Source organism: Pediculus humanus, genomic scaffold, assembly GCF_000006295.1.
Source record: "Pediculus humanus corporis 1103172108253 genomic scaffold, whole genome shotgun sequence".
NCBI lineage: Eukaryota > Metazoa > Arthropoda > Insecta > Psocodea > Pediculidae > Pediculus > Pediculus humanus.
In genome coordinates, this window is record NW_002987822.1 from 715,603 (window position 1) to 728,620 (window position 13,018).

At 27.1% G+C, this 13,018-nt stretch overlaps 1 protein-coding gene across 1 annotated transcript; it reads left to right on the forward strand.

Annotated features, from left to right (window-relative positions):
- Positions 1-11,466: 11,466 nt before the first annotated feature.
- Positions 11,467-12,078, forward strand: Phum_PHUM475980 (uncharacterized protein; the record flags this gene model as incomplete). The annotated part of the gene is made up of 2 exons (XM_002430338.1): positions 11,467-11,827; positions 12,020-12,078. The coding sequence occupies 2 exons, from the start codon at positions 11,467-11,469 to the stop codon at positions 12,076-12,078; spliced, it is 420 nt and encodes a 139-aa protein (XP_002430383.1).
- Between the last annotated feature and the right edge of the window lie 940 nt (positions 12,079-13,018).

The window sequence follows — 13,018 nt, forward strand, 5'->3', positions numbered from 1 at the left end:
TAATTAATAGATTGTAAATTTGTAGTGACAGAAAACAAGCAAGTAAAAAAAACTTTTCTTAAGGTCTTTTCACTTAATTCTTAAATGGCATTAAAAAAAGGGAAAAAGTGGCCTTTGTTTGTTATAGACAAACTCACTCACATGACAGAATCAACAACAAACAAACAACAACCAGTCACAGTGATTTAAATAAAATTCTATCCTTGATTTTCATTTCGATTCTTTTATTACATCACAATCATTATTATAAGCTTCGGGCTTATCACGTCAACTATATAAAAATTTCATCCGCCATTTTTTTTTTATAAAAAATTTCATTGACCGTTATTATTATTATTATTATATTCGCGTGTTCGTTTAAATTGCATTCTTTTTCCCTATTTAAAATTAATAATACCGAGACAAAATGCCTGAGAAGAAAGACGGGACAACTCTTGGGTCAAAATTAAAACCTCGGGGGTACCACAAAAAAAAAAAAAATTATTTCTTAATCCTCTTGATTCTTGTTTTTTTTTTTTTTTTGCTACATCAACTTTTATACGTTTATCCCAATTCATGTGTTCGTCACTTACGCATTTACGCACGCACGCACGCACACGCAACAAGTTTGGAGAAGAAAAAAATTATCTACGACCGGTATAAACGTTAAAAATAAACGTGATTAAATGTATTATAAGTAGACTAAACGACAAATAGCAGGCGTTTTTTTTTCAAAAAACTGGACTCCAGGTCAGTCACGACTGGACGATTCCTCAGACCTTTTTTTTTTTTGGCATTGGACGCACTTTTTTTTTTTTATTATGTTGGGCGGACTGGTTTTTTCCTACATGCGACAACACAACAGAACAAAAGACAAAATCCCGAGGTCGTATTACTAATTATTATTTTAAAAAAAAAAAAATTCGAACGTACGTTTGAAACGATTTAAATAAAATTTTTCAGCGGTCGTTTTTTTTTTTTTTTTTTTAAATTCGACGTTTCGTTTATGTTTCACACAAATGTTTGTTGTTTGTTTTCTTTCGATGTAATGAAAACAAACGACAATCAAAATAACCGCAATTTTTTTTTTCTTTTGACACGTGCAATACACACGTGACAAAATATCACAATATTATTATCATAAGAATTATTGTTTATTCAAAACGAATCAAAACGTTTAATCAAAACGAATTTCGATTGTTTTGTTTATTTGTCAATCGCGACGGGTTTATCGGGGGGGGGGGAAGTTCAAAGGTCATTTAAATAAAACGGTTCGTTTTATCAAAACTTTTGATAAAATATTACGGGCGGCCTTGAAAGTTTAAACAAAAAGAAAAATTTTTAAATTTACCATTACTTTTTTTTCCCCCTCGACCCTCTGCTGACCAACCCCCATCCCACACCTCCCCACTCTAGCTGCAGCATCCACTTTTTTTCATCTTTTTTTCTCTTATCTTTCTTATCACGACTCGACACGAATAATCGACCGAATCGAATTTAATTAAAGACTAACGAAAAAAAAAATAGAATCGTGGGTTATTCGTCCAGGCATTCCAGAATCTTGGAAATTTTTTAAATTTGTTTTCCCATAATTAATTTCATTACGTCATCATTGTCGTTATCATTATCACTAAGAATAGAATCAGATGAAAATTTTCGTTCCAGGAATTTTCATGGAGAAAATCGGAGAGGAAATCGAATGTCAAAATTACGCGCGATCACTCATCGTATTTTTTTTCATCTTATCATTATCATCGAACCGATAATCAATCTATCGATTTTAACGCTATAAAATATTAAATTTATAATATAGCGCTATAATCATCAAAATAAATTTCTTCTTTTTATAAAATATCAAGCGCTATAACGCGCTATAAACTATTATTTTAAACATTTTTTTATTTTTTTTTGTTTTAACGAGAAGAGAGAAAAAAAATCGTTATTTTGTTATAATTTACACTAAAACAATCATAACCGCTATAAAATACCGTAAAATAAATTTAAATTTTTTGAATTTTATAGTCTATAAATTTTCATCGTTTAGGAAAAAATAACGATCCAAATATTTCACAGTCGAAAAACCAAAAAAAAAAATAATAATAACGCGAATAATTTTAAATCAAACGGGGAGTAACGATCATCAAGGGTCAAAGGTCATACAAATTTACTTGATAACCACATTTTACACGATATTATTTTATTGAGGGGGAGGGATGAAGGTCAGGGGGTGGAGAGGAAATTATTATTTTCCCCCTTTTTTCTTGTCCAGACGTGCAAAACTAATCGAAATAACTTCGAGCAAAATATTTTAATTACGTTTTAATGATATTAACGTAACGCTCGTTTAATTTTTTTTTCCCTCTCTATATTTTATAGCGACTATAAAATACTATTTTTCTCTTTCTCTCACTCTACAAGATTTTTTTTTATTATAATAACTAATTACGGTATTTGGATAATTACACGTATCGGCGCTAAAACCTTCTAATTATTAACTTAGAAACGTTTTTTTTTTTTTTCGAAAACGACCTTGAAAAATTTTTTTCTACCCCCCTTTTTTTTATAGTCTATTTTATAGCGCGTTAATTTTTTTAAAATCGTACGCTAACTACAAATTTATAAATGGATAAATAAATAAATTTCCGCTATAAATACTTATATTAATTTAAATTATTTTTATCGGGGGAGGGGGCGGTTAAATTGCACGTTATCAATAGTTTTACCTTCCACCCCTCCCTCCTTTTTCCCACTCCCCTCCCCCTTTTTTTAAAGTCTATAAAATATTTTAATAATAATAATAATTTATTTAATAATATACGTCAGAGCCAAGTTTTGAAAATTTTTTTCTTTTAAATTTTCCGCAAAGCGCGATCGATTTTACTATCACTTTTTTTTTTTAAATTATAGCAAACCATATTTTATAGTATGCAAACAAACAAACAACTATAACAAACAATTTAAATTATAAATAAGGGAGGAGAGATGGGAGAAGGAATGGGGGGTAAACGAAAAAATTTCATTTCTCGAAAAAATTTTATAAGACGAAACGAAAGTGACATCAAAAAAAAAAAAAAAAAAAAAAACAAACGACAAACACAATCAACAATCATTTTAACAAACAACAAACGATTTACCGAAAAAAATCAAACCGCAAAAAGATAATTACAGCAAATAAAATAAAATAAAATAAAATGACTTCTGTTTGCGGTTGTTATAAATATAAAGAATCGTACGTTGTTGTCGTTGTTGTCGGTTGTTGGTTGTTTCTTTTATGGTTTTATAATAAAAAATTCTTTTGAATGATAACCGAGAAATAAATTATTATTATTATTATTACGTATGTACGAGTTCAATGGATGTTTAAAAAATCATTAAAAACAATTTTAAATTACTCGTTGTAAAATTGTAGTAGCCGCGTTTGTTGTTGTTGTTGTTGTAAAATTGATAAAACGATAATTTTTTTTCCCGACGTTTTATAAAAAAACAAAATATAGACGTAAACATTATTTATAATAATAATAATAATAATAAATTTTTCAGAGTGGAATGTTATTAAACTATATTTTTATAGCCATTGACGGCAAATTATTTTCACATTAATGACAGTGATTTATTATTATTATTATTATCATTATCATTATCTTCAGACTACATACGTAACGATTATTAATTTCTTTTTTTTTTTTTTAAATATTTATATCATTTTTCATAGACTAAAAAAAAAAAAAAAAAAAAAAAAATCGATTGATTGATTTTACATTTCCGGTCGAGAACGGATGTGAATAAGTTAAGGAAAAATGTTTTTGCGTGTGTGTAATTATTATTTTTTTTGTTGTTGTTGTTCTAGAAAGTTCCGGTTAGTTTTTTTTTTTTTTTTCTAAATAATTAAAAATGTTTTTGTAGTGATTTTTGTAATTTAGAACGATTATACGATAAAATTAAACGATTTGAATTAGAAAGAATAATATGAAAGAGAGAGAGAGAGAGAGAGATGGGAGAAAACGCGTAAAAGTTCATTTAAATTTGACATAAGGAAAACAAAAACACCCACGTGTAACGTGCAAAAAAGGGAAACGTTAAAATAGTAATAATAATAATAATAATAATAGTAAACACTCTCTCTTTTTTTTTTCTTCATCAATATCGTCATCATCATCATCGTTTATATCTCTCTCCAGTCTCTCTCTCTCTATTTCCTCCCGTCATTTTTTCTCTTTTTCACTCTTTTTTGTCCTATTTCTCTGTTTCTTTCTTTCTTTCTCTATTTTTGTTTTTCATCCCATTTCTCTCTCTCTCTCACTTTCTATTATCCTCCGTCTCTTTCTCTTTCTTTCGTCTCTCTTTCCTCTATTTCTCTCTCTTTCTCTTAATCCTCCCGCCTTTCTTTCACTCTCTACCGTCTTTCTTTTTCTCTCTATTTTTTCCGGTCTTTTTCTCTCTCTCTCACTCCGTCTTTTTCCTTTTACTTTTCATTTATTATTTTACAATCAAAATAAAATTAAAATATTTCAATGACGCCATTTTGCGTTCAAGTCGTCGTCATCGTCGTCGTCGCACATTAACTTAATAATTTTCTTCATCCAGCATAAAATTTTTTTTTTTTTTACCTTTTTTAAAGATTCACCGCCGACGTATAAAAAAAAAAAAAAAAAACGTTTCAAAACTTTACGCCGCGTATTCTAATAATAATAAATTCTTAATAAATAATTTTTTTAAATGATAAAAAATATTTTTATGATCGAACACAATCGATAATTTATTTATTTTTAATTACACAATAAACAAAAGGAAAAAAAAATTTTTTTTTTTTTAAATATTTTTCCATAGACTCGAAACGAAAGGATTTATTATTATTATTATTATTATTATTATTATTATTATTATTATTATTATTTACCATCTAGTTCTAGAAATTTATATTACAAAAACAATATGTCCGCAAACGAAATGATTTTGCTATAAAAAAAAAAAATAATAATAACCTATTATGTTTTAAAAAAAAAAAAAAAAAATTTTTTGTTGTTGTTGTTCTTGTTGTTGTAAATCATTATTATCACCCGTTTTTTTTTTTTTTTTTTTTTTTTAATAACTTATATGTTACAATTGTTAAATATGACAACAATAACAACAACAACAACAACAAACTTTTGCTTTTATATCCTTATTAAAAAAAAAAAAAAAAAAAAAAGAAAATCATCATTAAAGTGACGTTTAAACTAATAAATCAAAAATCATAGACGAAAACGAATCCGTCACTCGAAGGCTGCTTCTCTTTCAAACATTTTCTCCAGCAAATAATTTTTTTTTTTTTTTTTATTTACACGTCATCACTTTAGATTTCACTTTATTTTTTTTTGACGATCCCCCAACCCCCCTCCCCCCACAAAAAAAGAGTGTATCGCACGGATTTACGCGCGTGAATATGCGAGTACGCATTCGTTAATTTCATTTACGATTATTATTAATACTCGATATCACGATATATCCGATTACGTATTTTTTTTTTTTTTTATTTAAGGCCGTAAAATTTATTTTTACACGTCACTACCCCCGCCTTCGCTTCTGCTACCACGACTAAAAAAATATTACGTTTCCTCCGTACATCCCGCATTTTTTTTTTTTTTTTATTAAAGGAAAAAAAAACGGACCGAATATAAAATTACAACGAGTTTGATTTGCATTTATTATTATTATTTTTTTTTTCCTCCTTCCTTTTTCTTTTTCCTTTTTGTTCCGTAAGTGAATTGCCGATGATGATGATGATGATGATGATGATAATAATAATAAAATTTTGTCACTTTTTTTTTTTTTAAATTTTATTTCTTGCCTCTTAAATAAATTTTCTTTTGACCCTTACCGATGCCAGAATAATTTTTATTACCGTGACTAACGAAAAAAAAAATTCTAAAACCACGTATTTAAAATAATTTATTCAAACCGAACGTTTTATTATTATTATTATCATTATTTTATTAATTTTTTTTTTTTTTTATTCGAGGGTAGAAATAAATCGTAAAATGTTTACACGCATTTTTTCCTCATGTCTCTCTCTCTCTGTCTTTCTTATTCTCTTTTCTTCTGTTTCTCTCTGTGTTTGTCTTTCTCTCTTTCGCTCTCTGTTTGTCTTTCTCTCTTTCGCTCTCTTATTCTGTTTTTCTTTCTCTAATTCTCTTCCTGTCTACCTTTTTCTCTCTCTCTCTTTCCCTTATTCTCTTTCTTTCTGTTCCTTTCTGCCTCTGTCAGTCTCTTTCTCTCTCTGTTTTCTCTTCCTTTTTGTCTCTCTTTTTCTTTTTCGTTTTCTATCTCTCTCACTCTCTCTTCGTATGAATTAAAAATGTAGAAAAAATTTTCATTTACAAAAAAAAAAAAATAATGAAAAACGTGGGAGCAAATGGAACGAAAAGGGTTTTTAGTTAAAAGTCACCTGGAAAAAAAAAGAATGAATAAAGAAACTGGAATTTATTTCTCCAGCAGGTAACTGGAAAGAAAGAAAGACAAACAAAACAAAAAAAAAAAAGAATTCAAACGTCGAATCAAAATTTTTTTTTTTGTTATTAAGAGTTTGTGTTTGTGTGCGTATGTTTGTTCGTTCATGCGTTCGTGCGCGTGTCAATAGAAAAAAAAAACTAAACGTGGAGGGTTTTTCCTTCTTCTTCTTTTGTGTTAATTCTTATTCGAGTCGCACAAAAGAAATAAAAAAAAAAAAAAAAATGCCAAAATTAAAAAATGAGTATCTCACGCGGAATGAGTGGCAATTATTATGGAATTCATTCTCTGGAAAAAAAAAATAATAATAATAATACTCGATTGGATGCTTGTTCATTTTCCAGGCAGACGAACGAAACCAAAATTTTTTTTTTTATTCCATAATAGCATCACTGGAAAATTTTCCATGTGATTTTTAATCAAGTAAATTTTTTTTTTTTGGTAAAACGAAGGACAAACGCATGTCACAAGAGAGACAAAGAGAGAGTTGAAGAAAATTTCATATGTTGGCACCACCGTTTCATCATCATCATTTTGAAAAGTTTTTTAAAAAACGATCCAGTTTGTCGAGACGAAAATGTTCGAAAAAAAAGAACAAGTGAGCCATTAATTAATTTACCCAAAAATGGATCCGGTTTCTTCTTCTTCTTCTTAACCTCCACACTTCGACGAACAAACGGTTGGTGCCACGAAAACTTTTCATCATCATCATCATTAAATTTTTCATCGCTAATTTACCTCTCGTAATTATTATTATCATCGTTATCATTAACAATTCTTTTTTTTTTTTTTTTTTAAATTTTCAATTCGGATTCCTCAAGTTTTTGTCTTCTTCTTGTACCAATAAAAAATAAAAAATCGTGGTTTTAGACGATTTGTCACCAAAAAAACTGATTTAACATTTTTTTCTACCTACGACTTTCCAAAAAAAAATTTTAATAATTTATTAATTAATTAAAACTATTGATTTATTGATTTTTATTAAAATCGATTAAAAAAAACAACAACCGATCGATATATTATTATTATTATTATTATTTATATATAAGATGGTCGTAAAAGACATTTTAAAAAAACTTTCTTTTTTCGAACAAAACAAACTATATATCACATACACACAACGTTTCTGATGGTAAACCTTTTTGTACAGGTACTACTAAGGTTTTTTTCTTCTATTACAAACTAGGTTATGATTATTTACCCAGAGGCAAGAGGTATCATCATCATCATCTTGGGGTGAAATAGAAAGTTTGCATTTGAATTTGAATTTTTTCGTTTTGTAACTATAAAAACAAACAACACGTGCTTGTTGTGAGTCCATATACACGTGTACAAACAATCAATTCCACGTTTTTTTCATTTAAATTTTTCCATCATTTTACCACTCATGTTGACGTCATCAATTTAAATTTTTTACGATCGATATATATATAATTCGTAACGTGTTCATCAACTTTGACGTCAATTATTATTATTATTATTTTTAACACGATATCATTATTTTAAATATATATATATATAATAATATGAATAAGAAAAAAAAAAAAGAAAAAAGTAAATGATGAGACACGAAGAACTGTTGTCCGAAAGGAGGGCACACGTGCCTTATTTTCTCTCTCTCTCACTCACTCACTCTCTGTTTAATAGATACAAATCCTGACGAGTAAGAAAGATTAGATATTTTTTTTTTATTATAAACCATTTCGATCGATTTTTTATCGATATTCGATTCCGAGAGAGAGAGAGAGAAAACCAACGAAAGGTTTGAATATATCCTTTCGAATCGACGGATGTTGATTAGTTTCCGGTTTAATAGAAATCGTATGATCGGTATATGAGTTTAAAAACATGACTACGCCCCTGTATACGAGAATTAAACGTATAAATTGAATAGGATACGGTTTGTAATTATTTTACATTGAAGTTAAACGTGGTTATAGAAACGATTTTTTTTTGTCTCTCTCTCTCTGTGTTGTGTCCTTGTTAAGGTTATGGAAAATGAAGTTTCTTGACATAATCATTATCTTTATTAATATACCTGTATTTGATTTTTTCTTTACTTACTTGGTTTATCATCATCATCATCATCATCATCGTCATCACCGAGTACCTGATGGTATTTTTTTTTTTATTTCGCAAATTTTTTTTTTTCATGCTCGGATCGATTTCGGATAATAAAAAAATTTTTTTTTTTTTAATTTTACGCCTTGATTTTTTTTTTACCTTTTGATAATTTATTATTATTATTATTATTATTATTAGTATTAGTATTATTATTATTATGAATTCGTAACAACGTCGCGTGCCGAAAAAAAAAAGAAAACGTGTCATCAACGATTATTAACGTTCCATCGTGCCGAATAATAATTTTTAACATAATAGATTAAATCATAGATTTTTATATATACACGTTTTGATAACGAAACATCGAATAAAGTGTTCAAATGTGTCCATCATCTTTACATCCGGGAAATCCTTTCCCGAGGGGGGAGAGGGAAGAATGAGAGAAACGGGGATAAAAAGGAGAATTATTCAGCTGACACGTAAAAGAAAAAAAACCCATAAAGGTCACGAACTTTTTCTCTTTCTTCTTAATTTAGTTCATCTGATTTAAAAACAAATTTTTTTTTTTTGTTGAATACAAACATAACGATACTGACAAACAACAAACAAAGTGGAAAAAGAATTTTAGAAAAAACAAAGTGGAAGGAGATTAACAAAAAAAAATATAACGACAAATTTTTATTTATTTATTTTTCGTTTTTTATGCGATATTTCGAAAGAAAAAAAAATGGCGACAGATTTTTTCGTTGTTTGAATGAACTCGATGATGATGACAATGTTGATGATGATGACAATGTTGATGATGATGATGATGATGATGATAATAAATTTTTTTTTTAAATATACCAAAATCCCCGCAGGATGATTTTAACGTCAACCATTCAAAAATCTGTAACGTTTAAAAAAAAAAAAATTTTTTTGTTTTTTTATTTTTAAAAAAGGTGAGGAGTAAATTTTATTAAAATATCGACGGCAGGTGGTAAATAATGATAATGATAATAATAATAATAATTTAAAAACGTCGTCGTTTATTATGACAAGTTATGAAAAAACAACAACAACCACAAAAAAAAAAACAAACTTTTTTTTCAACCGTATGTAAATTTCTTGCTCGCGACTTTCAATATTTATTTATTTATTTATTTATTATTACGGTAATTTATTACGTAACATTTATCATCATTATCATTATTATTATTATTATTATCACGACCCCTAAAAATTCTACGCATTTTTTTTTTATCAACGAATTTATATTAAATAAATTTTTATTAAATAAAAAAAAAAAGAAAATATTTTTAAAAAATTTTTATATTATTATTATTATTATTATTATCATTATTATCATCATCATCATCGTTATCGATACCGTTTCATTTAGAATAATAATAATAATAATAAGTAATTTTAAACTCGTGTACGTGTCGTCATTAATATTACTTTAATAATATTAATTTTTTTTCTCTCTTTCATTCTTTCATTCTTTTCTTACGTATGCTGTGAAACAAAAACGATTCGATTATTATTATTATTATTATCATCATCATCATCATTATTTTTAGAAAGTTCGATACGTAACAATCAACATCCGAAAAAAAAATGATGATAATAATAAAGACGAAGTAAGAAAAAAAAGAAAATAAAAAATAAAATAAAAAAAAAATTAATGTAACCGAAAATTTTAAATAATTAATAACGAATTATTATTATTATTATTATTATCATTATCATTACGATTATCGATATCAAATTCGAGTATTAAAGTTATTATTATTAATTAATAATTAAATCGAAAAACGATTAATTAAAAATCTCTACATCTATCGAACGCGAGCGATTACGTATCATAAAAATATCGTGTAAAGTCGAAAAGAAACATCATCATTATTATCATCGTCGTCGTTGGACATAAAAAAAAACTTTCATGTATTTATTAATTGTAACGGTTTAATTAATAATAATAATAATAATAATAATAAAACGTGTTCGTATTAATTAAATAAATAAGTAAATAAACGTGTATCTTGTGCGTGTCCATGTGTGCTTTCTAAAATGCGTTTTGTAATACTTTATAATTATAATTTTCCTTTACCCCCCACTTCAACCCTCTCCCCATTTGCTCCTCCCCCGTTTACGCACGATCGGATAATATACATATATATATTTAATTCAGTATAAATCATATTTTCTCATATTAAATAACAAATATATAAATTTAACCTTACGTTAATTTGAATTTATTAAGACTTATTAATCTTCATATATATATTTTTATTACGTAATTGCGATTTAATATTATATCAAAACTGATAATGATAATTATACTATATAATAATATATACACTTATATTAAAAAAAAAAAAAAAACGTGACGGAATTACGATACGATAAAAAATTTAACGATTTTTTTTCTTTCCCCCTACGAGCCTATATATTCGTACGTACTCTAATGCAAAGTGTGTGAATTTTCGTAAATTTATTATTATTATCATTATTATTATTATTATTATTATTATTATTATTATTATTATTATTATTATTATTATTATTATTATTATTATTTGAACTAATTTGACGCGGTTAATTAAACGCAGTTATTTACCGCAAAAAATAAAAAAAAATCGATTTTATTGAATTTCCGCAAAAAAAAAAATTCAAACGCATTAACCGTTAAAAAAAACGTTTTTTTTTTGGGGAGGGCAGAAAGAGGTATCGGCAGATAGGCTGTCCGAAAATTATCATTTTTTTGGTTGTTGTTGTTGCAAATGAGATTGAGTATATGACGAGGTTGTAATGTGTTAGATTATTATTGTTAATTTTTTTTTTTGGTACCTGGAAAAGAATATAACCGGAAATGTGTTTGTTTGTTTCGTTTTCGAATATTTTTTTTTTTATAAAAATTTAGTATATGAAAATGGGGTTTTGTTGAACAAACAAATGATTTTATTTTTCATTTTTTTTTTTTTTTATAGGAATGCAGATTCTTGGAAAGAAAAACCGATACAAAATGGAATAACAAAAACGGTTTTTGGAAGATGGTTAAAAGATTTCAGAACTGGACAAAATCGTGAAAGTGTTACAATTCAAAGGCCCCTCGGAAGAACACTATCGGCTAATTTTAAAGAAAAAAAAGATGGTAAAAAAAAAATAAATAGAACGTTATCGGCTTGTCAAAAAGATAGGAAAAAAGATTGGAAAAACGATGATGATAACAACGACTGGAATTCAAATGATTATCACACACAATATAATAATAATAATAAACAATCAATAAATGGAGATAACGTAAATGGTCTTGGTTGTTACGTAGATGAACCTTGGCTAAATCGGACTAAATACTATCGCGAAAGATCATTTTCTAATCCTACAATCGAAAGATTTAATAATAATAATAATAATAATAAAAATAATAAAAACAACAACAACAACAATAATAAAATCGATCACACTCAAATAAATCCGTCGGCTTTGGTTTCTTATTTGGACGAAGAAGGACTGAAATCTGGAAAAGACGATGATGATAATAATAAAGACAATCAAAAAAGGTAATGGAAAAAAATTATTATTATTATTATTGTTATTTTTCGTTTCGAATTGTATATTTAATCGTATTATTCCATGCCCAAAATCGATCGAATACATTTGTCATGTCGTTTTCGGACAATGGAGTAGTCGTGGCAGCAGACGACGTTTGTTTACACCATGTTTATTATGTAACAAAAATTTGAATTTTTTTGTAATAATTTATGAGCTAGCAAAGGTTAGGCATTATAACAAATAATAATAATGATGATGTTGATGATGTTAACAAGCAAATTAACAAAGAGAAAGAGAGGGAGAGAGAGAGAGGAAGAAAAAAAGTAAGAGAATAAGAGATAGAGAGAGAGGTAGAAAGGAATAGATTAAAAGATAGGGAAGAAGTAAGAAAGAGAACAAGAGAGAGAGAGAGAGAGAGAGGGGGGGGAAGGAGGAGTAAAGAGGAATAAAACATCTTAAATCGTCATTCAAACAAAACAAAAAAAGTGTTAAACGTTTTTTCATATAACTGGAATTATCTTGGTCGTATCATCGACGTAGAATTTAAAAAAAAAAAAAACATGATATCTTATCTTTCCAGAAATTTCCAGTACGATATCAAATGACCCAAAATCTAAGTATTCGATTTTAATTTTTTAAATGGGTTACCCTCGAACGATTTACATCAAATTACGATAAAAAATTTTTTTTTTTTTTTGGGGGGTAAATTAATACCCACTCACTAACTACTACAATAGTAATTTTAAAAAACATTCGAAATGAGAAAAATTTGTTTAACTTTAGCACACGATTTTTTTTAGAAAAATTATAAACGTCATTATGTCGTCATTAAATAGTTTTTATAGGGTAAACCATAATTTTTATTTATTTTGGAATTTTTCGGACATTTTTTTTTTTTATATAATTCGATTAAATTTTTTTTTTTCCTTCTTCTTCTTATTTTTAACGGTTT